Here is a 26211-nt window from a genome sequence, read left to right as displayed (position 1 = left end):
TAATAAAGAAAGGACAGAAACTTAGGGTTTCCAGGGAACTCGGGATCCAATTAAATGGTTATCCACTTGAGGAAAAGCTATATTCCAGAGACGATGAAAGAGTAACAGGATGACACCTGATATGAAACAGGTCCATCTTGTTCAGATTTCACTTAATCTACTGACTATTCTATGGCTTATTTGAGGAAGTTAAGAATGGTTCTAACTCTAGAAAAGATCCTGTGTAAAACTGCCAACTAAAGGAGAGGATAGGGACCAAACACCGCTTGAGAGCCTTTTTTCTAACCCATACGAAGCAGAGCTACACTTCCTCCTACCCGCCAAAAAGCAACCGTCCATCTAACTCCAATGCAAACATTAGGACGCTGGAGGTACGTCTCAGAGTGAAAGCCCAGGTGTCTAATGAGTCCTTAAGAGAAAGCGCTTGGTAAAATATACAACCATAAGTGAAGAGAAAGGATCCGCATCTAAGGTATTTTTTATTTCAAATCTACTCGGACACATAGATCTTGACAGTAATATGGTTCCCTTTTCCACTGACATATCTACACCATTACTGCCTTCCAGACTAAAGGCAGTTACAGTAAAGTATAAAAAGGTGCACGAGTGTTGCGCCTATGAAACTATGAAACTGTGTTTAGTTAAATATAGAAATCCTGGCACAAAACACCCAGGAAATCTAGGACACTGAAAAAAATCAATCTAAGAATAATAAGAATAGAGGGAAGAGGGAGAAAAATCCCAAGTGAAAGACAGAAAATATTTTCAATAAATCCACAGAAGAAAATTTCCCTAACCTAATGGACGTGCTAACAGAGCAGCATACAGGACACCAAATAGGCTGGACCAGGAAGTCCCCTCAGAACACAATAATCAAAACCAAAAACTAAGCATATGTAAAAGAAAGAATAGTAAAGCTACAAGGAAACACAACCAAGTAACATGTAAAGGCAGATCTACTGGAATTTAACCTGACTTCTCAATGGAGACTCTAAAAGCGGAAGGGCTTGGGACAGAGGCGCTGCAGAAACTAAGAGACCACAGACTACTACACCCAGAAAAACATTCATCACAACAGATGGGGAAAATAAGACACTGGATGATAAACCAAATTTAATCAATATCTACCTATAAATTCAGAGCTACAGAAGTCACAAGAAAGAAAACCCCAACCTAAGGGGGTTAGCCACACCCAAGAAAACACAAAGATAAATAATCCCAAATGAGAAAAATCATAAACATAGTCACAGACACAGACACAGACACACAGACACACAGACACACACACACACACACACACACACACACACACACACACACACACACACACGCAAGCAAGCAAAATAACAGGAGTCAACACTCACTGCACACTGAAATCTCTCAACATCAGGAGTGTCAATTCCCCATTAAAAAGACACAGACTAACAGAATAGATGCAAATACAGAATCCATCCTGCTGCAGCCAAGAAACACACCTTAACATCAAGGATACACATCGCCTCAGGGTAAAAGGATGGACAAAGACATCGCAAGCAAATGGACTTACAATGCAAGTGATATAGCATTTGAATATCTGACAAAACTGACTTCAAACCAAAATGATTCAGAAGAGACAGGGAAGGATACTACAAGCTCAAAGGGAAAACAAACAAATCCACTAAGAGGGCATTATAATTCTTAGCATCTGTATACCAAACAAAGGACACCCAAGTTTTTAAAGGAAGCACTAAGATAGCTTACATCACATACTGATCCTTACACACTGAGGGTGGAGACTTCAATACCTGACTCTAGCCAACAGACAGGCCCTCCTGACCAAAACTAAACACAGACGTGCGACGGGCTGGACCTAACCGAGGCTATAAACTCAATGGACCTAACAGATATTCAGAGCACTTCACCCACACACGAAAGAATATACCTTCTTCCCTGCACCTCACAGAACTTTCTCCAAAGCTAACTATATACTCAGACATAAAACAAGTCTCAGCAGATACTAGAGAACTGAAATAATACCCCGCTTCCCATCTGACCTCCGTGGATTACAGCTGGGTCTCAGCACCAGGAACCACAGCAAGCTTGAAAACTCAAAACTGAACAACTCACTACTGAGTGGGGAACAGGTCAAGACAGAAACTAGGAAATTAAGACTTTCTAGAACTGAATGAAATTGAATACACAACAGACCCAAACTTATGGGATACAATGAAGGCAGATCTAAAAGGCAAGTTCATAGCTCTAAATGCCAATATAAAAAACATGGAGAGAACTCATACTAGTAATTTAACAGCATACTTATAAATTCCAGAACAAAAAGGCAAAATCACACCCAAAAGGAGCAGATGGCAAAAAACAAACTCAGGACTGAAATCATTAATACAACAATACAAAAATCAATGAAACAAAAAGTATTTCTCTGAGAAAATCAGTACGATTGACAAACCCTCATCCAAATTAAGTAAAAGGCAGAGAGAGAAAAATCTAAATGAACAAAACTAGAAATTAAAGGGGACACATAAAATACAGCAAGGAAATCCAGAGAATTGTAAGGACATACTTTAAAAACCTGTGTTCCATCAGATTGGAAAATCTAAAAGAAACAGATAATTTCCTAGAAACATACCACTTACCAAAGTTAAATCAAGATCAAATAAGTCATTTGAATAGACCTGTAGCCCCTAATGAACAGAAGCAGTAATTGAAAGTATACTAACCCAAATCCCAGGGCCATGTGGTTTTAGCCCAGAATTCTACCTGACTTTCAAAGAAGACTTAATGTCAACACTCCTCAAATTATTTCAAAACACAGAAACAGAAGGGACATTGCCCAATTCATTTTATCAGGCCACAGTTGCCCCGATACTCCATCTACATAAAGACCCAACAAAGAAAGAGAATTACAGACCAATTTCCCAAGAACACATCAAAAATATCATCCACGGTGTTCAGTTAGACTTCATTCCAGATATTCAGGGATGGTATAGCATACACAAACTGATAAATATAATCTACCACATAAACAAACAAAGACAAAAAAAAATACATGATCATCTCTTTACATGCAGAAAAGGACTCTGAGAAAACCCAACACCCCTTCATGATAAATATCCTGGGGAGTCTGGAGATAAAAGAAATATAATGACAGCATTTAAAGGAAGTCCATAGACAACATCACCTTAAATGGAGAGAAGCTCAAACTAGGTCCACTAAAATCTCGAACAAAACAAAGCTGTACACTCTCTCATTTTACTAAATACAGTACTTGAAGTCTTGGTTAGAACAATCTGACAACTGAAAGAGAACAAGGGAATGCAAATTGGAAAGGAAGAAGTCAAAGTATCTTTATTTGCAGATGATATGATAGCATACATAAGTGACTCTAAAATTTCCACCAGAGCCTCTACAGCTGATACACACTTTCAGTAGAGAAGCAGGATATAACATTAACTCATAAAAACCAATAGTCTTTCTTTTTACAAACAACAAGTGGACTGAGAAAGAAATCAGGAAATCAACACCTTTCACAATAGCCTCAAATGATACCTTGTGATATCACTAACGAAGCAGTGGAAGACAGACTGAAGACTGAAAAGAAAAAATTAAAGAAGACACAAGAAGATGGACAGATCTCCATGCATATGGATTGAGAGGATTAATATAGTAAAAATGGGCATTTTACCAAAAGCGATCTACAGATTGAATGCAATCCCCATCAAAATTCCAACACAATTCTTCACAGATCTTGAAAAGAAAATTCTCAGCTTCATATGGAAAAACAAAACTGCAACAATTGCTAAAGCAATCCTAATAACAAAAGAACCCAGGGAAGTATTAATACCCCAAACTCATGTTCTACAGAGCTACAGGATATAAACATGCTGTGGCACAAAATCAGACACATTGATTAATGGAACCAATTTGAAGACACAGACATAAATCCACACACCTACAAACACCTAGTTTTTGATAAAGAAGCCAGAAATACACAATGAATCCAAATGGATTCATACTTACCACTGCACAAAACTCAAGTCCAAAAGGATCCAAGACCCCAACCTTGAACCAGTTACACTGAACCTGAGAGAACGGTGGGAAATGCCTTGAACTCAGAGGCACAGAAAAAGACTTTCTGAATAGAACACGGTTAGCATAGACACTAAGGTCAACCATTAGTAAATGGGCCCTCAAGAAACTTAGAAGCCTCTGCATGGCAAAGGACAATATCATTCAGATAAAGTAGCAGTCTACAGAATGGCAAAAGATTTAACAACTACACATCTAATAGAGGAATAGTATTCAAAATGTATAAAGAATTCCAAAATCTAGATATTAAGAAAACGAAAGATCCAATTTAAAAATGAGGTGCAGATCTAAACATGAGTATTCGAAATAGAAGGATCTCAAATGAAGCAGTTGAAGCAATATTCAGTATTCTTAGTCAGCAGGGAAAAGCCAATCAAAAACTACTTTGAGATTTTAACTTACACATCTGATAGATGGCTACAATTTTAAAAAGTGACAGCTTATGCTGTTGAGGATGTGGAGCATGGGGAACACACAGCCATTGGTGGTAGGACTGCGAACTTGGATGCCAGTGTGGTAGTTCCGCCCCAAGATACAGCTCTACCACTCTTGGGCACATACCCAATGGTCACTGTGCCCACCATACTCCACTCTTGGGCATATACCCAACGGTCACTGTGCCCACCATACTCCACTCTTGGGCATATACCCAACGGTCACTGTGCCTACCATACTCCTCAACCATGTTCACTGCTGCTCTGTTCATAATAGGCAGAAATCAAAACTACCTAGATGTCCTTCAGCAGAAGAGTGGATAAAGAGAATGTGGTACATCTGCACATTTACACAGTATTACTCAGTCATTAAAGAAAGACGGGGGTAGATGGAATGGGAGGATCAAGTGAGGGTGGGAAAAAGAAACGAGAGAGGGAATACAAAGAGAGCTGACGAAGGGCCATCTTGGAGTGGTATATACCCAGTCACAACTCACTGAACATGAGATAGGAAGGTACTCTGCACATCACCAACTCACTGAACATGAGATAGGAAGGTACTCTGCACATCACCAACTCACTGAACATGAGATAGGAAGGTACTCTGCACATCACCAACTCACTGAACATGAGATAGGAAGGTACTCTGCACATCACCAACTCACTGAACATGAGATAGGAAGGTACTCTGCACATCACCAACTCACTGAACATGAGATAGGAAGGTACTCTGCACAGTACCAACTCACTGAACATGAGATAGGAAGATACTCTGCACAGTACCAACTCACTGAACATGAGATAGGAAGGTACTCTGCACATCACCAACTCACTGAACATGAGATAGGAAGGTACTCTGCACATCACCAACTCACTGAACATGAGATAGGAAGGTACTCTGCACAGTACCAACTCACTGAACATGAGATAGGAAGGTACTCTGCACATCACCAACTCACTGAACATGAGATAGGAAGGTACTCTGCACATCACCAACTCACTGAACATGAGATAGGAAGGTACTCTGCACAGTACCAACTCACTGAACATGAGATAGGAAGGTACTCTGCACATCACCAACTCACTGAACATGAGATAGGAAGGTACTCTGCACATCACCAACTCACTGAACATGAGATAGGAAGGTACTCTGCACAGTACCAACTCACTGAACATGAGATAGGAAGGTACTCTGCACAGTACCAACTCACTGAACATGAGATAGGAAGGTACTCTGCACATCACCAACTCACTGAACATGAGATAGGAAGGTACTCTGCACATCACCAACTCACTGAACATGAGATAGGAAGGTACTCTGCACATCACCAACTCACTGAACAAGAGATAGGAAGGTACTCTGCACATCACCAAAGGAAAATGAAAACACCAACCCAGTCACAACCCTCTGATCTACAATGGTAGCCTGTATGCAAGACATATTAGGACAATGGTGGCACAAAGTCTGTGGGTGTAAGCAGCCATTATCTGGTGTAATGTAAGGCCAACTGCATGGTATGGAACCCATACCTGATGCTGTTGTGGTCACCAAGAACCTGAAACTAAGAGTCCATGACCCTAGAGAAGCAATAGAATGACTTCATCTAGTGACGCGCTGCTGCACTCACACATCACTGCCTTCCTTGCTCAGCAACACTCAGAGATGCATCCTCCTGCAGCAGATGGAAACAAAAACAGAGAACCCCACTGCCAGACATTAATACGAGAGGGAGAAATCTTGAACAGTCGTCCCTAAATGACATGTCTCCATCAAATTCCTCCTCTCAGAGCTCAGGGAACTCTGCAGAAAAGGAGACGTGAAGAATATGAGAGCCAGAGGGGAGGGAGGACAGCAAGACAACGAGGCGCCCTAAACCAGCATGAGCGAAGCTCGTGTGAAGACTGAAGCGCGTGCACAGGCCTGGCTGGCACAGCTCTGCACCATGTTCTCTATGGACATGTTATGGCTTCTAGACGGGTTTTTATGGGACTCCTGAATGTGTGAGTGAGTGGGGCCATTTCTTGGGCCTTCTCTTGGGTTCTCTTCCGTCTGTTTGTTTCATCCTATTCTTATGTGTTATTTTTGTTTTCTCTTATTACATTTCATTATATCCTATCTTATTTTAGTTATTATTCCTTAGAAGCTTGTTTTCTAATGAGAGACAGAAGGGGTGCAGATCTGGATAAGAGAGGAAGTGGGGGCAGTAGAGGGAGAAGAAACTAATCCATTTATATTAAGTGGGAAAAAACCTATTGTCAATAAAAGGAAGAAAAAATTGTATTTATTTAATATTCAAAATCCACATACATAGTCATCCACACTTGCAGGCAGCCTAGGAAAGATCTAAGAACTGAAAACTCTTAAGAGCAACCTCTAGGTTTAAATTCCAGGGAGAGACAATCAAAAGGCCTCAGGCCTCTGGAAGATGTACATTCCCATTTTGCTGAACCCCAATCACTTAACCTGCAAAACAGTTTTTTCGTTTCTAATATGCTGTTTAATTTCACTGGCCTAATTGCTTAACCATAGTATATCCTAAATGAATAAAAGAATAAGAGCATAAATAAGTTTGGAAGTTTATTGATAGGATCAATCCCTTAAAGAATTTGTTATTAGAAAGAAAAAAAAAAGGAAGAAAGGTACATCAGAGAATTAGTTTTGCTGATGGAAAGAAACAAAGAAACATCAAAGAATCAGTTTTGTTGACACTACTATACTTTTTTTTTTCCTTCTGGGTCTATTCTGGTCTAAAAGAGAACTAGAAATAAATCTGTATTTAAAATATGATGTCCCAAGCAGATATATAAGATATGGCAGCAAACCAACGTGGCTGTAATACAACCTCTTTGGCTGTCAATAATCCAACTTTAGCTGCTTTTTAAAAATATCTTGGCTCAGATGAAGATCTGCCTTTAAAGCAAATTGGACTTCTTTGACACTGATAAAATGTGTTAATTCCAAAGACCTGATGACTTCACATAGAAACAGTATCTGTGCAACCAGCCCTCTTTCTAAAGATCGGCCTGTTTCCCACCAGGGCCCTAGTTCTGCTTTCCTGACAAACTTAAAAGACAGCAGAAGCCCCTATCTGGCTCCCCATACACAGGAAATGTTTTGTTCTGGGAGGCGAGAGACTGTGTTTGTGAGGTCAATTCCATAGCTTATAAAGTTTCTCCACCATAGAGAGCAAGTACTCCCCTGGCCCATTAGAAAGACTATTTCCTAGGCAATGGGTTCACATTCTAAGGCTTTGGCTTCTGAGGAAAAGATAGATGGCCATGACTGATCTAAAAGAATAAGGTGATTTGTAGCATCAGGATCCAACGTTCACATTGACAGCTACTCCGTTCTTAGGACTCTAAGGAGCCTATCAACAATGTCTGGAGAAGGAGGAAGTTCTTTATTAAGTACAAAGAGAGAACTACAGTCCATCAGCAGCTGGTAACACCTAGCTGCATCAAACAGCTCACATACTATGCTCACTGGCTCAGCATATGCCACACTGTAAATTAAAAAAAAAAAAACAATCACCGTTTTCCTCCCCCTTTGAGCCTTCCACTCTGTAGCTACTGATCCTGTGTTCCTGTGCTGTGCTGTGGCCAGGGCAGCTAATGAGGCCATTGGGTTGTGAAAACCACCCTGCTTCCCTTCCACGTCCAATCAGATGCCTAGGTTTCTAAAACTCAAGGGGTGCAAGGTGAGGTCCAACCTTAACACTGCTTACCTGGTTCTTTTATCTTAAGAAAGTTCAATCTCAATCAGTAAGTGTGAGATGGGCTTTACAGACCTATACATCAGGATACTGAATATTGCCTTGGCATTATCTCATCCCAGAATGGGAGGTCTGAGCCCAAGTTCATAGTTGGAACATAAACTGTATTATATCTCCCTACCATCATGCAGAAGGAGGATGAAAAAAATCAGTCATCATAATGTTATGCTGGAGACTGAGCATTTCCTGAGAAGTTTACAGGGGAACAATATTGTTTTATGGTTCTTTGCCTGACACTTCACAATATGAATGTTCTGAGATGAAAAACAGTAATAGCTCAGTTATAATGAGGTTATATTATATTTGATGCTCCCAGGAAACAGGTGAATGTGTGGTCATGAAACTACAAAAGGTTGTCACCCTTGCTCCAAATTAGTCTCACAGTAAATGTGTGTGACAGTTGAAAAGCTCTTACCACCCCTACTTTCTTGTTGAGAAATTTTGGCAAGGCAATTGAGACTTGGAATAAACTGGAATAAACCAAAGTAGAATTTAACTCAGCAGGAGACTTGGGTAGATCAAATAAAGGATACCTAGCCACACAGGGCCGAAGAGACTCTAGAGACTACCATATCAAAGCAAGCATCCCTGATGCAAAAACAATACAAGAGAAAGGTATTTCCATTTAAAAGTAAAACCCACTGTGGCCATAGAACTATGGTGTTTTTTTATTAAGGGAAAAAAATCGCTAAGTTCTTAGGAAGAACACTAAATTGACATTAACACCAATCAAATAAAAAGATTTGTGTCTCCAATCCAAAATGTTAGAGGTCTCGAAGACACCAGAAGCCAGTAAAAAACGCATTCCCAGTGCTTATCACCCATCAGCAGAAGTGAAAATTTATCAACATCTAAACAAACATGAAAGAAAAGGAGGAACTGGGAGTCAATGAAACATAGGTGTGGTGTGAAAAGAAAGACTCCTGGTAGATAGGACTATGCATAACCAGAAAGACAAACTTATTAAGACCTTATTTTGAGAGAGAGTTCTCCACAGCAAACAGCACTTATATTACTTGGGCTTCTTGGAATGTATGTCTAGAAGCTAACACTGTGAAAGACGATCTACTAGACAATGCAGGTCCTGAGGATGTTACTAGCATGGACTTAGTGAATAATGGCAGTTGGAGGTCTCCTGGTGACAATTTTGAGAAAGCAAACACAGCTGCAGCCTAGTCAAATATAGCTGGCCAAGACAATGGCATCCATAAAGTTAATCACTCTGAAATACGCTACCCGTATGTTCAACCCCTTCTATAACACAGGAAGTCAAAACAGAGATTTGTGCACAGAACGGTGCAGCTGTTCCAGGACTGAGATCGGTATCTTGGTTCTTCTCTCTCAGAAACCAACTCTGAGACCTATGTCAGACATGGCTTTAACCCCTTCTGAGAGTCAGGAAAGGGTCACAAGCCACGTGGGCTTCAGAGAAGAGTAGAGTAAAAGATATGCACCAGGAAAAGAAAAGAAAGGCACCAAGAAAACGTAAATTAAAAAAAAAAGATGGACTTCTGTATCCCCACTGAGTCTATGCTGAAGTAAAAAGAAAGCAAAGAGCAAAATAAACAATCAGAAAAAAGTAACTATATGCCCATCTCCTACCTTTGTAAATGTTCGTTTACCCTTGTCTGCTATTTTTTTCCTAAAAACTTCAAGGACAAACCAAATGTCAGTCTGCAACCCAGTGCATGTTTTGTTGTCTAATACCCAGTACCTTACTTCAGCTCCACAAAAGACAAGAGAGCTGAGGTTCTGCACGTGTGTTTAGCTCTCTTTACACCAATGAGTTCTTAGGAGCTCATAGACTCATCAATCTCTTGTAACGGTCATTTTCGCCTAATGCACGGAGTAAGCACTGGATTCCCAGCACAACAGTCGAAATTTTAAGAACTGCATTCAGCATCAACTGCAAGCTGCGGCCTGATGTGTGTGTGTGTGTGTGTGTGTGTGTGTGTGTGTGTGTGTGTTATTGTGTGTGTGTTATTGTGTGTGTGTCTGTTGTGTGTGTGAGCGTGTGCATGCATGCACAGACACACACACACAATAACACACACACAATAATGCCAGCCACCAAAGAAGTATAACACAAGGAAGTCAGTCAGGCCAACACCGTATCTAATGACATGGAAAGAAAAGAAAGTTAGGATTTCCTGCCCAGCCCACTCACATGCAGATCTTATGTGTGGCAGCTGTAGCTGAAACCCCACTAAGGGGTAAAGAAGTCACTACATTGGTGAGGTCCCAGCTATTTAGCAACTAATATATAATGGAATTGTCAAAATGAATCCCCCCCCCCCAAAAAAAGGAATCTGTGGCCTATGCCAAAGGTGAAACAGTTCTGAGAACTTTGGACAGCAGTAATCATAATTTGTAGTGCATGGTTGGTCAATGTATGAAATATTCCTAAAAGATAAAATCCAGTTATAAAGGTAATAACCTCTAAGTTCATAAGTTTCATACCCAAAGACCATTAAATGGAAGATCTCTCAAGAAAGTGAAGTATTCTGATCAATAAAACGGAATCTTATAAATGCACATTTACATGCACAAACTCACTTTCTATCTACTGACCACTGTCAAGCAGATAAAGTCTTTGCCTCTTTTAACCCACAGGGTCAACTTAGTCTCTTTATATCAGACGACTAAGGCCTAACTTTCTTGCTACAGACAGAGATAAGAGATTCATAAACTAAGATAGTTTTCTTAGGGAGAGGGTGGAAAAGACTATTTTAAAACTTAATGAACTCAAGTAAAAGCATGAAAGTTAAGTCTTTTAGGGTAAAACATCATAGGATGTGGAACTTAGCATAGAAGATTAAAATGTATAATGACTGTACAATATATACAGTATAGTATGTAAAAAGAATGTCCAAAGTTATATCAAATAAATCAACTAAGGTTAACTGCATTCTGAATACTATGTAAAATTCATTGGGAAGGTTTTCAGTCCTAAATAACCCTAAAAATACATGTCAGGAAATGGCAGCTACTGGAGAAAGCAGACATGGTCCCCGGGATTGTGTCAGAAAGAGAGCTACCATGTCACTGAAGAGACACACTTCTGTAACTATTGGGACTTAAAAATCAAAACATTACACACATCTCAGTTAAAAGCACTGTGACTCAAAAAGGAATCTGGGTCAACTGGCCATCCAGATGGGCGGTTCCTACCCTGATGCTGACCTAAAGGAGGTACAGATTATTCTAACTAATCTGACCTTAAGGCTATATACGAATGAAAGAACAGTACAGAACCAACTAAAATGATGTGTTATAATGTGTTCTAAACATAGTCTAAGTCTGTATGTATACGTTGTTTTTAGAAAAAGCTGTGTCTATTATTCTGCTGCCCAGTCTGCTGAGACTTTCGCTAGCTGAAATGATTGAAATTAAACCTGAATCTGAGTCTGTACTCATATGCCACTTTGAAAGCCACAGGATGACGTATTTATTATCATTATATTTTAAATTGTCAGCTGGTCTGAAAATGTCACTCTCTGTATTGGAAGAACACAGAACATAATATACGATCTGCAGTTCATAAAAGAGAATGTTCATAAACCTCTGGGTTAGCACTAGAAAACGTGTAAATCTCCGACTCGCTCAAGGAAGGCATTTCAGCCACATAAGTGGAATCATATTTCTATAGAAATAGTTGAAGTAATCACTTTCTGTCATGATGGAGGACAAACGGGAAGAGCGGAGCTGTTCCAACCCTCCCTAAATGTTCTCCTCTGTCTTTTACAAGTCCTTTAGGAGGTGTGTGTGGCTCGCACTAAATGAAAAAGGCATATTCCCAGGAGGAGGAGGAGGGAGCGGCTGCTATCCCTTCACATCTGGATTCAGAGCAGGAAGATATTGGATAGCACAATTAAGCAGCGATGATGCTAACGGGGAATAATTATTTTACAATTACCTGTGAGCACCACATTTGCTGCTCTAATTAGTTTTTGTTTCCCACAAAGGTTTTTCCAGGAACGCACGCACAGCTCCATTTCTCTTAGGTTCAGCAAGCACTTTTTCTTAAGGAAAACATAAAGACACATTTTCTGCACGGCCACACAAGTAGCACAGTACTGAAGGTGGCTTCATTGTGTGACTTGATACTTCTGCCACAGTGGAAACAGGCAGGGTGGCTTGAAGATTTGGAGGTGCTAACGAACCGGAAACCATTAGTGTGTTCTAAAGCCTTCCCTTCTGTAGTTTTGTAAAACAAACATTGTGATCAGAACTACCTAGCTCTTTGTGAAGACATAATCCATACCTGGGGGAAAATGTCCCTCACCTGAAGAAAGCAAACCTTCCAATAATAAAATTCTAAGTTCAGAATAATGACTTTCTAAACTTGGGTGAAGTTCAAACTTGGAAGTAAACCACAGCAATGACTTATTAATTTAGCTCCTTAAAGCATGCTGAAAGTTTAACATTTTCTATTTAAATGCTAATAAGGGATGCTTATGCATTGTTGTTGAACACTTATGGGAGTGTGATTCTTTTTTGTTTGTTTTTTTTTTAAATCCTTACAATGACCTCAGATTCCTTTAAACACTTCCTTCGATTTCTGCACAATATTTGTATTTAATATGTGCTAGTTGTATGCACACTCATGTGTAACAGATTTAACATATCATAACATTACCTGCTTTGTGGGAACTGAATGAGTGTTAACTTAAAAGGAATAACACACACACACACACACACACACACACACACACACACACACACGGCTAAAAGGGAACTAAAAGTTTGGTGATTTGTGTAAAATAAAAAGACTGCACTCTTCAAAGGCCAAATAGTGTTATTATAGCTGTTAGGGGAGGAAAACACACTCCAAGGTAGAAAACATCATCGCATGAGATCTTAATTACTAGGTGCATATCTGAAAATCCTATTGCCTTTTTATCTTGTCTTTCAAGGCTCTTGTTTTCCTAGCTCACTGCATCTCATCAACAGATGCTGTAGCAATCTCAATCCAGCACATTACAATTAAACAGCAAGACTTAACAATTAAAGTAATACCTCTGCCCAGATCAAAGATAACACTGGCATTCTTGAAAGGCTGCATGGCAAGCGCTTGTAGTCCCACAAGGCCGCTGATACTAAAGTCAGCACTGTTAGCTGAGAAGCCCACCACCACATGCTCTGAAAGTCTTCATTAAAGAGCCGTCTGCGCGCGCAGCAGCTCTTCAGTTCCACCTTAGCCTCCCTTCATGACCATGGTGGAACTGGGGGAAAATGTCCATAAGCTTGTCGTTTTCTACATAAACTTTAAAAGCCATGAAAAGGTGGGGAGGAAGTCCCATGTGCTCTTAACCTTCATCTTGCTAGTAAACATAAACAATGCATGTTCTCATTTGTTGGTTAGCTAATAAACATACGCAGTAATCTGAGTTTGAATCGGAAACGAGAGTATGTATAGCGACCCTAAATAGGTGACGCATTACTCTTTTATGATACAACTTTGGCTTTTAAGCATCCCCTGTACAACGGGAACACCACCTAACCTTTAGACCCACCATGATATTAGAGATCATATAAATCAAGTATCCTGATACACAGTAGCCATGCAATTAACTAAGCAGGCATTTTCATTTTTACAGAAACAATGGCTTTGCCTCTTGGGGCCAGTCCTATTGCCCACTAAGAGTTTCTTAACCTATAAAATGAGGTCAGGTGAGATGGTCTCAAAACCTGCTTTAGCATCAACTAACATTAACAATAGTGATCTGAGGAACACCTTTCAGTTTACTCACATACAGAAAAATAGTTTTCGCCTGTTATCAACAAGCAGATGAATTCCCCAAGTGTATTACAGTCAGGATGGCTTATTTTCTTTAAGGTGACTTGCTGAATGTGAAAAGTATATATATAAGATTTCATTTTATCAGTAACTTCTTCTTAGCCATGTAACTGCAAATCTAAAGACTGACATTAATAATTTTCAAGCCACATTTTCACCTGTAGTTTCTTATTTCTAAGCCTTTATATACTGGTCCTGTTTTAAAAAAAAAAAAAAAACCCAAAGATAAGAGACTCTAAATGTATCACTAAGGAGGTAAAACAAAGAGGAAACACTCATTCCCATTCTCAATGAAAACCAGATGCCCTGGTTTAAAACAGAATTTAAAAGATCAGTTCCTATTTTCATTACACTTTGCTATGGATAATAGTTTATAATAACACACAAAAATAAAACTCTAACAGCCCATATTATTTAAAATGCTTATTTCCCTTTACAGTTTTGTTACTGAATGTTTAGAATCCCCAAACTTGGAAGCATATGTTGTAACAATTCCGCATCACTACAGAGCCTTAAATGATCTGGGCTCTTTAAACACTGGATGGCTCCTGGGGCCACCAAGCGTAATAATTCATCTCAAAAGCTGTTTGTTCATCTGCCTGGAGGACTCAAACATATTACATCTTGCAAACTTATCTAATATATTCCTGTGGGGAAACGCCATTGAGAAAATACGCTCTGCTTTAGAAAATCAACACCAGAAAAGCCCCTATGCTTTATTTAAAGTCCTTTTATGAACAGGCCAATATCTAGCGGACAGCATTTTAGGCCACATGGCAATATACCACCCGTGACAACCAGTCCCCCAAACAATAAATCCATACAGCTATCTTCTTCGATGTCAAAAAAAATGGCTATAAAATACACCACCTAGGTGGGTTTCAAGCATTTTAAAAGTTATGATCTCATTCATACAGCTCTAGCCCCCCCCCCAAAAAACCAATCTCTAACATGACTTCTAACATGACTTAATCACACACTCTTGTGGAAAATATGTCTCGGTGTTCTCAGGTCTGTGGGGATGCACAACGGTTATCTTGGAAACAAACGAGAACGGCCTCATTTTCGAATTTGCTTTTTCTTAGTTCATTGAAGCAATAGCTGACAAGTGCTGAAAACAATCTGGGATTGACGCCAAAGGCTATCGTTTGGAAATCATGGACTTTTGGGAGGAAAGTGGAGTAGAAGTCATATTAAGATTCATATTTAATAACAAAAAAACCCATCCAAAACTCTATGACTGAGATACAAAGGCTCTTGTCAGAGCTAAGAGTCTGACACAAGCCACATTCATCTACCAAATGAAAAGGAGGAATTAAATTTTCATAATCCATAATTTAATTGACAAGAGACTACATCTTTCAGAGGCCATTAATGCTTTAAATTCATAGAGCATGCACTAGTTAGATATATTATGTCACTTATGTAGCAGGTGACCATAAATTCAAAATCATTAGTCCCACGCCCTGATTCACCCCTGACAGTCTAGCACATCACAGACTACCTATCAGACAAAACCAGAGAAAAACGGGAAGACTTGCAAAGTAACTCGTGCAGAGAGAGAGAGAGAGAGAGAGAGAGAGAGAGAGAGAGAGAGATTTGGATTTTTTAAGAGGACAACGGGAAAGAGATCTCTTTAAACCATCCCGAGAATATTACTAACAAAGATTAATTTTTCAGAGAAAAGTGCCAAAAGGGAATTCGATATTTTAATTTGTTATCTGATTAACTCTGAGACAGTGGACCTGACTGTGTCCACTCAAGTTAACATCGACTGAAAAGACAATACATATTTTAACAGATTCTGTCGTCCTTATCTCCCACTTGATTTTTTTTTTAATTCTAGGGCGTCAATAATTGGCCACCGTGGAGTTTTTCAAGATTCTCAACTCATAATACTTAACATACCAGAAAAAAAGAATCGAGTATTACAGGCGAAAGCCAGGGAAATGGATCATAAAGCCTGTAGTGGCCCGAATATTTGGAAGAGTAGCATAGGGTGCCAGAAAGCACATGGATGTTAAGTCTTACAGCGCAGACAGCAGGAAAAATTTGTACATCACTTAACCAGGGGCAGCACCCTCCCCCACTAAATCCGATACATTATGGAATGCCTCACTTGACGAGAGAATTATATACATCCCGTGTCTCAGGAGGACACAGTCTTCCCCATCTTGTTCTGGCAATCCTTTTTCTATCTAGGGTTTCTTTACATAACATGCCTGAAATACAAGTGGATCCCACTGAGATCTCCGAGCTAAAGAGAGAAACTTCCCTACCAAGACAGAGCAGCCAGATTTTTTTTAAAAAAGAAAGAAAGAAAAAAAAAGAAAGAAAGAAAAATTACACATAGTTTCCTCTCCTCGCGGATTCCAGCCCTCCACTTGTCCCAATAACCGCTCGATCCTAGTTTGGCGACACGTAAAACCACCAGAATCACATTAATTATTAAATCACAGACTACCTATCAGACAAAACCATCCCGATTACGTAAAAATTACCTCTAATTTCCGCACGAGAGTACACCTGGCTAGTTTTAAGGGCGTGTAATTACCCTCTCTCTCTCTCTCTCTCTCTCTCTCTCTCTCTCTCTCTCTCTCTCTCTCTCTTTCTCTCGCTCGTCCTCCTCTCTCCCATCTCAGAAATGAGTGCGAAAGCCAAGGCTGTTCCGCCCGGCCACCCCGCATTTCTAAAGGCACGAGCGTGCAAACAGCACGCGCCCGCCCCGCCCCGGACCCGGCGCCCCGCGCCCCGCCGGCCGGTCCGCCCGCAGGACGCCGCGCCCAGCCCGGGACCACGGGACGCCGCGCGACCCCTCACGGGTCCTCTCCCGCCAGCCCCGCGCTGGCGCGCCCAGGGAAGGCTGGCCGCTCACCGAGCTCGCCCGCTCGCCCGCTAGCCCGCTCGGCCCTGCGCCGTCCCAGCCGCGTCCTCTGAAGAGAAGACGCGGAGGGGAGGCGGCCGCTGCCTCTGTGGAGACGACGCCCCACTCTCGGCCGCGCTGCCCCTCGAGCCCTCGGCCACTCACATTCTGTCAGCAACGAGCAGGCGGCCCTCGACCATCATGTCCGGGAGGAAATCCAGCTTGAAGGCAGAAGTCATGTTCTCGGCGCACGCAGCGGCGGCGGTGGCGGAGGCGGCGGCGGCGGCGGCAGCGGCGGCGGCGGGGGGCTGTGCGCGCGTCCGAGCGGCCGCGGGCGGCGCGAGACAGGCAGGGACAGGTGCGCGCGGCCTCCCCGGGCGGCCGCCGAAGCGGGCACTTGTCACATTCTCTCCCTCGCGCGCTCCACCAATCCCCTCCGCGAGCCGGCGCCGGGGCGGCCTGGCTGCCGAGCGCCAGGTGCGGCGGGCGGGGGCGGAGCTCCCGGGGCGGCCGCTCCACGCTTAACCCCTGCGGGCCCGCCGGCCCGGCTCGCCCCGGCCTCTGCGCACGGCCCCACGAGCCCGGCGCGCCGAACTGCGACGGTCGCCCCGACCCTCTCGCCGCCCCGTTCCCACGGCCACCGGGAGAGCGAAGCCGCTGGGGACCCGCATCGCGCGCGACCTCCGTGTCTCCCCCCCGGGGTGGGGCTGGCCGTGGGGTGCTGCTCTCTATCTGCTAGAGAGGAAGTAACTGTCTTTGGGCGCAGTGGCCCGAGTGACACACGGGAGGACAACGGTGCTGCCTTCGGTGTCTACTTCAACACCGAAGAAGAAACGGGCCTTAAAATGAGAAACTGTCACAAATCCCATTGCTTCCAAAATAAATAAATAAAGAGCGGAGCGCAAAATTGTCATTTCCTATTATTTAACCCGAACAGTAAAAGCCAATCCTGTCACTTCGGGTCACAGTGAAGATTTGTGGGAAGGGGTACTGAGAGGAATTGAGAGGAAAGTGAGCAGATGCTCAACAAAAGTTTTCAAGGAAAGTAGTTGATAACGCGGCTTATTGTCCTCATGGTTTGGCTATTTGGGTGACAGCAAACTCTTCAGTGTAGTCGCAAGTATGTTTCATTTTCTGTTGTAAGTCAACATCATAAGTAAACTTTATAGTTTACTTTTTGTGGTAAAATCATTTTTTATTCTATATTCAAATGACATGTTTTGAACTCTGAGGCAATACATATCTATACACTTAATGTGTACACAGAGGCATATATACACATACTCATACTTACATAGGACGTATATACATTTTATGGTTTTCTTTGAAAATTTGTATGTCTATTCTCTTCTGTTGTTATTCTAACAGAATATTTTACTAAGGAGCTTTTTTTTTTTCTTTAACCTCACAAATGACAGCATGCCCAGATTATGGTAGCTAGATGGTTAAATAGCTAAGTAAACGATAGTTAAATTTATCAGGCGGTAAAGAAAAGATTCACATTTTCCTCACCAATCTCTGTGTGACAGTGGGAACTGCCCTTGGAGATTATAAGAAAATAGTTAGGTGTCAATTTTAAACCCAGATAGGGCAGTGAGCAATATGGAGTAACAGGCCTGTGCTATTCAGTTAAATCCACACAAACAAATTTAATTAAGTAGAATTTCCTCCTTCAACTGGCTTTTAGCCTCCTAACTGCAGGGTAGTTAAGATAGAAGAGTTGATTAACTTTCATTTTTAAATATTGCCTTTCTGGAGGAGCCGGGTCCCAGTTTATAATCACTTGACAGACAATTGCATCAAAAATGAATTATTAGATCAAAATCATACCCAGGCCTTTTCTCCTAATTCTAAGCTGTTTTTCCTCCTTACCAAGCCAATTGCCAGCTACTTCTGAAATGATCTCTCTGAGTAGTTAGCTGGGTAACCAACCGAAGACAAACCTTGACTATCTTGACCATCACACACTGTTTACGTAAACCTTGAACGCACAGAGATGAGGTGGCCGGACAGTAAATTTGAGACAAAATAAAGCAGAGCCAGCCTCCAAAGCGCACACAGTCACACACAAAGAAGGCGTCAGCTACAGAATAAAGCTCCATGTGTACCTGCATTCTATAAGGCAGAAATTCTTCGTGGACACACACACACACACACACACACACACACACACACACTTGTAAAATATTTATTTTCTCTTTAATTGCATGTGAATTAGTTAGGGGAAGCTGTAGGGGAGCCCTCTTACTGACTTAAGCCTTCTCAGCACTTTGTTAAATTCTAGCCTCAAATCCCTTGAGGCAATAGTGGATTCAAAGCAGCTTTTAATCATACTATAAGGAGGGTGAAGGAGGATGTAAGTAGGTCATAGGGAGAGAATTACAAGTGCACAGGTTATTGCCTTATTTAGCAACTACCGTGTGGCATGCTTTTGAGAGCACGTTTGCTTTTGCCATTTGAAGTTAGAAGCAAAACGAGGGTCAAAAGGAAAAGAGAACCACACTACGTGGACTGTGGTGGTTGTGAACCCAGGAAGGTTTACAGAGTGTGGCTGGCTTTAAACAGCCCGGCTGGCAAACACACAGATAATGGCATGACTGCATAGGAACCTGGTGGGGGAGCAGCAGGGAGGCAAAACGTGTGCCCTCCCCCACTTGACAGGTATTCGTAAGTGGCCAAGTGGCAGCGTTTATTTCTAATGTCTGTTTGGCTTCCATAGTCACAGCGCATACACGCCGTCCACTTCTGATAATCAACTTAAACACCAAAAATAAAAATACATAGCCAAAGAGCTTTGGATGAAAAGCTTCCATTTCTCTTTTTACCGCTTTGGTTAAAAAAAGGGGGGGGAAGGGACACCCCAGAACAACTCAACAAAGCTCCCTTTTAAACCTCCATATAGCAGGGAGCCATCAGGTATCCTGTTTTGGCAGTTAAAATTAACTGGCAGACAGATTCACTGGGCCACAATTGAACACTCGGGTTCAATGTAGAGCGGTTTCTAAAGCCAAGGATCTTATCGAGAGCCATGAAAGGGGACGAGGACATTAGCGGGGTCTCTCTCTCTAGTGGACATGAACTAGTTGGTGGCACCACCTTGTGCAGACGTCCCTGGGGACCAGGGGGAGCAGGAACAATGAAGTTTCCTTGTAGTTTTAGCTCCCTTGGAACAAAACCTTAAGCTCTTCTCTACCCCATCCCCCTACCTCCCCTAATTGTCTCCTTTTTTTAATCAACTTGCTATTCATTTCCCAAACAAAAGGCAATTCAAGAATTGGAAGCACTTCAAGGGAAAGTTTCTGAATGACCTCATTTTACAAGAGGCTTTCCAAGGCAAGGCATTGCTCTGTGCTGCCTCGGCTCCCCTTCCCCTCCTCAGCATCCCATACCGTTTTGTCCAGCGGCCATTGTTTGAGCACTGAATTATCACCAGTAAAAGCAACCCTCGATAAAACGGGGTGCTAATAACCGCATCTCGCATGAGAGTGCGCATTGCTTGAAACGGAAGAATCTTCGTCCTTCCACCCTGCTCGGGGTACCAGGGTACATTCCACTGACTATGCATCTTTCAACTTTTTCTTCTTGTTGTTGTTGTTGGTTTGCGAAATGTATACTTGTATTTGAAACTGATACCTGACAGGCCATGAGGAATGTCCATGCTAAAAGAACTTTTGCTTCCTTCTGCAGATAACTTCATACATCTTGAGAAACATTTCTGTCTTTTATTACTCCTATTCCGGGCTTCCCACATGATTGGACCTTTAAAAGCACTGGCCATCAACAAAGACGTGTTAGTGCTGTTCACTGGATTCCAAATGTCCCATTTTTGAAAGCATGCCTTTGCTTCCCTCGAGACTGGCGACTCAGTGCAAACCAAAGGCCAAAATATCCTTTCCCTGTCACACTTTTGAATTCAGATTCTGTTAACATGGTTGTTTTGGTTTAAAAAGCAAGAAAACAAACAAACAAAAGCAAGCCCAGAGTGCTCAGAGCCATTTGAAGCAGGAAATGTAGGCCCTATTATGCGGTTTCCCATCATTTCCGGGCAATAAACTTGAAATCTACATGAATTTTAAGTACCTGAGAGAGTATCTGACTTTGTGGACATGTGTTTTTGTACAGGCGGCTCAATCCAGTTTTGCTAGCAACTTTCAAAAATAAACAATAGCTTAAGAAAAAAAAGATTTTAAACAACCTCGAACAAGTCCTCAAGCGATACATTGTAAATATAACTTTTGTGCCTAAGGGTTATCATTTAAGAATAAACATATCACTAATCATCAATTTAAGACTATCCCGTCGGCTGTTCCCATACTGAGTGCCTCTTTAACACATTCCTACAACCACTTAGGTAAAATTTAAAACCCAGGAAGAGAGAGTAGTTACTAAACAGTTACATTCTTAAGTGATATTAAATAGTCTCTCTTCCTAGAGAACGGGTTCTACTGATGTGCAGTCATATGTTGTTGTTGTTAGGGTCCTTCCTTCCTTCCTTCCTTCCTTCCTTCCTTCCTTCCTCTCTCTCTCTCTCTCTCTCTCTCTCTCTCTCTCTCTCTTCCTTTCTTTCTTTCTCTTTTTCAATTTGTTTTTAATAGAACCAAAATACAGCACGGTGAACTTGTCTTCCTTCTGAAGAGGCCCCTCAATGGAAGCTGCTGCCTTGCATACCTACCTTCGCACTGGAAAATGAGAGGCCCTTCCAGGGCTGTCGGGAGCTTCCATTCCAAGGCCAGACCCAGAGCTCAGCCATCGCCTCCTTTCCCCCTCGAACCTGACCATTCCCTTTTCTCCTTTCTCCATTACCCACCTCCCTCAGCCTTTAATTTTTCTTGCTCAGTCTTCTCTTCCTGTCTCTGCCCCACCCCCACCACTTTTTCTTTCTCTCTTTCAAATGGTAGCTGGACTAAGTCTCCCTCTCTTCTACAGCTGTGTGTCTGAGGCAGGGTGGGTGGCTACCAAAGTGAAGAGAGGAGCTGGCCTAGGGTTACTTATTTCTACCAGAAATCAAATGTCACTTGCCTTGACCAAGGCTGGTTTCTGAAGTAGCAACAGCTGTCCCTATAGGGAGCGGCAGGATTTCTTTCCAGACGGTGCCAGGAGGAAGGAGGGGGAGGATGGGAGATTGTGTACCACAAAGCAAGAAGATAGGATGTGAACATTTCAAAGAAGTCTGGGGAAAGGGTGGGGAGAAGAAAAAAGGCTTCCCTGTCTAGCATGGAGATTTGCACATGGAAGACATTGGAGGGGATGGGGGGTAGCCTTTGAAAGAATGTTCCAGAACCCTTTTGGAAGTTTCGGAGATTTGTCAAACGATACCAGCGCCCTTATTTGGTGCCAGACTGGCGGCAGGAACAAAATTTATACTTATCAGAGTGACGTTTCTAATTCCCTTGCAATCCACCTATCAACACCCTAGCCCATCAAATGTTTCCCCTAATCCACAGGAAGTTATCTGAGTCTCTCCCAAGTTGTCAGATTTTAAAAGGGAGGAATTGCTGCTTGACAAAATACAACAGCTGTGCAAGGACAGCTGGGAGGACCCAGTTGCCGGCATAACATGAGGTCCCCGAGAGATCAGGAACAGGTGGGCATGGAATAAAAAGAAATGGACAAATGAATGTGGTAAACTTTCGGCATGGGGTTGACTGAGGCAGATCTTATTTGGATTCAGAATTTCCAATGAAAAAAGACAATCGGTTTCATTTGTCCGAAGCTATTTTCTGTTTTGTTTTGTTTTGTTTTGTTTTTTTCATGAGCAAATACAACTGGGAGAAGAGTGACAATTGGGAGACTAAAAAGTTGGGTTTCTATAAAATACAGCGCTTACTTCCAGTGACAACCGATTCCTAGCAAAGAGATTTGGGCTCCTAAGATCAGGAAACATCTGACTTTGAGTTTACAGGTCAGGCCCTTTAGGACAAATGATACTTTTGAGCTGAGTAAAATGATCATGAGATTTAAGGATCAAACCTGTTGGATTCTGAGTTTCCTTTTGTCAAAGAACTGATTGACACCAGGACAAGTCATTCAATATTCTGATTAATCAACTGGACCTTTGTCTTACCTGTGGTCATTACTTCCTAGTAGAGAAGAGTGGCTCACAATTCAAAGCTTGCCACGCTCCTCAGATAAGACATATAATGTGCTAGCCTCGTTATTACTACAGCAATTATATAACCGAGCTATTAAAGTGACACGTAGGTTGAAAAAATATCAAGGTATTGAGATCAGGGGAAAAAATTCCCCCTATAATAATAGCTCAAATCTGAAACTACTTTCATTCTATGAGAGGTTTTTGAAGATCCCAAATGCCTGTTTAAATTTGCTTTTGATGCTAATGCCTACCAAGTCTATTAGAGGAAACTTCCTTTCTTCCTCATAGATCTTCATGGAAATTTTGCCATTTCATGGACGTTGTCTGACTATCCAGGGTGATATATAAGGTGTTATAGCTTCTCTTTATCTGTATTGTCCACTGTGAAGCTGATACCTAATCCCTAAGTCTCTCAATTCTCTCTTAAGAGTAACAGGCACGTCTGCCCTGTGGACTATGGCAGGGAGGGAGGACAGATGATACCTTGGGAGCTAAGGATGGCCAGTGGTAAGCTTGGGAGTTTGTTTTGCTTGGTTTTAGTAAGAAAGATAGACATCTTCTTTACCTTATTTCCACCTCACACACCCTTCACCACCAAGTTCTGGGTCTGTCAGGGTGCGTTTTACCACTGATCCTTCTCCAGACATAGTTTTCTTTTCTCCCCATGAGTCTTGGAGCTTTTTGGTGGCCAAGAAATGTCTTTTATTGAAGACTTGATTGTTTGACTGGTTGTGACTGCAATATGACACTTTTTAAAATTAACATTTTAAATCCACGGAGCTTTGAAAAATCTCTATTCTTTACAGCATCAGTTTCTGTTGTATATCTTAAAGTCCAAGAGAAATGAGTCATAGAATACTTTTTTCTTAGACTTCTTGAATGCCAAATTGGTTGGTATACTCCTATAAATTCCGTGCGTTGAAGGCTGAAGTAGAAGGATATGGAGTTTGCGACCAGCAAGGCTCCTATCTATAGATCCTGTCTAACACTAAAATAAAGACCTTATGAACTCTAAGGTAAGCAAGTGAGAACGTAGAAGCTGTGATGTTTCAATTTCTCTTCCTGATTCCCTTAATCCTTCCTCCGTTATTGCCGGTCTTTATTTCTTCTCATAAATCCTACGCCCTTCCAAAACTTGACACTGGAAAATGAGTAAAGTTAAAAAGAAACGTGATCCAGGAAGAATAGAGCAGCTAAAACCATTAGCTGTGACCAGCGTCTAGATGAGCCCTTGAGTGGGTGGTCCACTGACGAATGGACCAATGGCAATAGAAAGGGCACCTGTCAATCAAAAGGTACGACGGGAATGTGGCAACTTAGATTTTAAGACGGCAAGTACCTGGCTCAGTGGTTAAGATCACGTACTACTCCTGCAGAGAACCAGAGTTCGGTTCCCAGCACCCTATCTGTGTGACTTACAACCATCTGTAGTTCCAGCCCCCAGGTATCCAACACATAATTACACGGACGTATCCCCATAACTCGCACACGAACATGCCTAGACCTAGATACACCATAGACATAATTAAACAGTACAATTACTTTTTAAAATGCTGGGCCTGGTGGCATAGCCCTGTGATCCCAGCTATACCAGAGACCGAGTTGGGAGGCTCAGGCCCGGGCTACAGAGTGAGTTCAAGGCCAGCCTTGGCAACTCAGTGAGATTCTGTCTCAAAGGCTTGCAGTGGAGTGTACGGATGGTTAGATAGTGTTTGCCGGGAGAGCCCTTAACTCCCATATTCAATATGCTAGATTCGATTCACAGTAATAGGGGAATAAATGAGAAGCAAATATTAAATTGTTATATTTGCCACTGCCCAGAGAAGGAATTTAGCTGAGCCTTGAGTTATAGTCCTGCCCACTATGATCTCTGTGACTCTAGTAGGTGACTTCATTATTTTCAGTCTTGGGTTTTCCGTCTTTAAGATGGGAACGACCATCACGACCACGTTGATATTTATGAGAATTACATTAGACAATATGAATATAAGCACTTAATGTAATGCTAGCCAGAGAAGAATTATGACTCAGTCTTAACTGTATTCTTTCTATAATAACATTTTATGCCTCAATCTTTGTTGGGAACCAAAAATGGCAATTGAGAAGGAAGGCAACGTTAATCTTCCAGAATTACAGTTTCAGGGATCGGTCTAAAGCCCTGAGCCTAGCCCAGTCAGAAGGGATAGGGCACTGCTTATGAAGAAAGGGGAGCATTCTAGGGGCCTGAGATGCCATTCAAAGGGCAAGGAATGATAAAAAGTGTAGGACCCGTGGCTTTTATTAGAACCACAATGGATGTCTTCCAGGAAGGTGAAAAATGCAGTTGGGTTTCTACACAGAGGCCTCTCACTTCCCTGATAGAAGCTAGAGTCACTTCTATCCAGAGTTCTGACTGGTACAACTGTAAGCTTTCCCGATGCATATTAAAAAAATAATAATAATCCACGAATCTCAAAAGTGCAGGTCCCTTTTTGCCACCATAACAAACTTTGTGGACTGGAACGATTTTACAGGTAAATTCTGATTTATTTTTTTAGTTTTTGCTGTTCCACGAGGCTAGTTATGCTTTGATGACGCCAGGGAGTCATCGTGACCCTGTGTAGTCGATGATGAGCAGAGCAACCTTTAGTGGGCTGGAGCAGTAGAAGCTCAAGCTGCCCTCATGATATATGTCACTCTGGTCCATCCTCTCCACGGACGTCATTTCCTGTTGACTTAATTCTGACATGCAAGGAAAATGTGCTAGGGTGGGTCACCAGAAGAAAACTGTGGCAAAGGTGAGCATGCTCATATGTGGTAATTGATAATTTCTAATCATGACTTTCTATAATGCATGAAGGCATCCTGGGGAACAAAGTAGACCTTGTGTCATGTCAGAGCATATGAGTTAAATGGAGCCTAACACATACATGAACACACACACACACACACACACACACACACGCACACACACACAAACATACATGCACACACACAAACATACACATGCACATGCACACACACACATGCATACACGCATAGACACACACACACACGCGTACACATACGCACAGACACACACAGATACACACAAACATACACATGCCCATAGAGTTCTCCTCTGTTGTTTATGCTTGTGATTACAAAGCCACCCCAGCTCTTTGATACTTTGTTTCCGCTCTGAG

The 26211-nt window shown here is 41.9% G+C and overlaps 1 protein-coding gene across 50 annotated transcripts in view; it reads right to left on the bottom strand.

The window, feature by feature from the left end:
- The window catches only part of Celf2 (CUGBP, Elav-like family member 2), an 825373-nt gene that overhangs the window by 289840 nt on the left and 509322 nt on the right, over positions 1-26211 (bottom strand). For 13 of the 50 annotated variants that reach the window (XM_039095586.2, XM_008771862.4, XM_039095584.2 and 10 more), the window contains exon 1: positions 17119-21899. In XM_039095586.2, coding sequence (XP_038951514.1) covers positions 17119-17192 — 74 coding nt within the window. In that variant the 5' untranslated portion in view covers positions 17193-21899. 50 annotated transcript variants of the gene reach the window in all.

This window comes from Rattus norvegicus, chromosome 17 (genome assembly GCF_036323735.1).
Source record: "Rattus norvegicus strain BN/NHsdMcwi chromosome 17, GRCr8, whole genome shotgun sequence".
Lineage (NCBI taxonomy): Eukaryota > Metazoa > Chordata > Mammalia > Rodentia > Muridae > Rattus > Rattus norvegicus.
The sequence above is the reverse complement of the archived record's forward strand: the minus strand, read 5'-3'. Positions and strand labels throughout refer to the sequence as shown.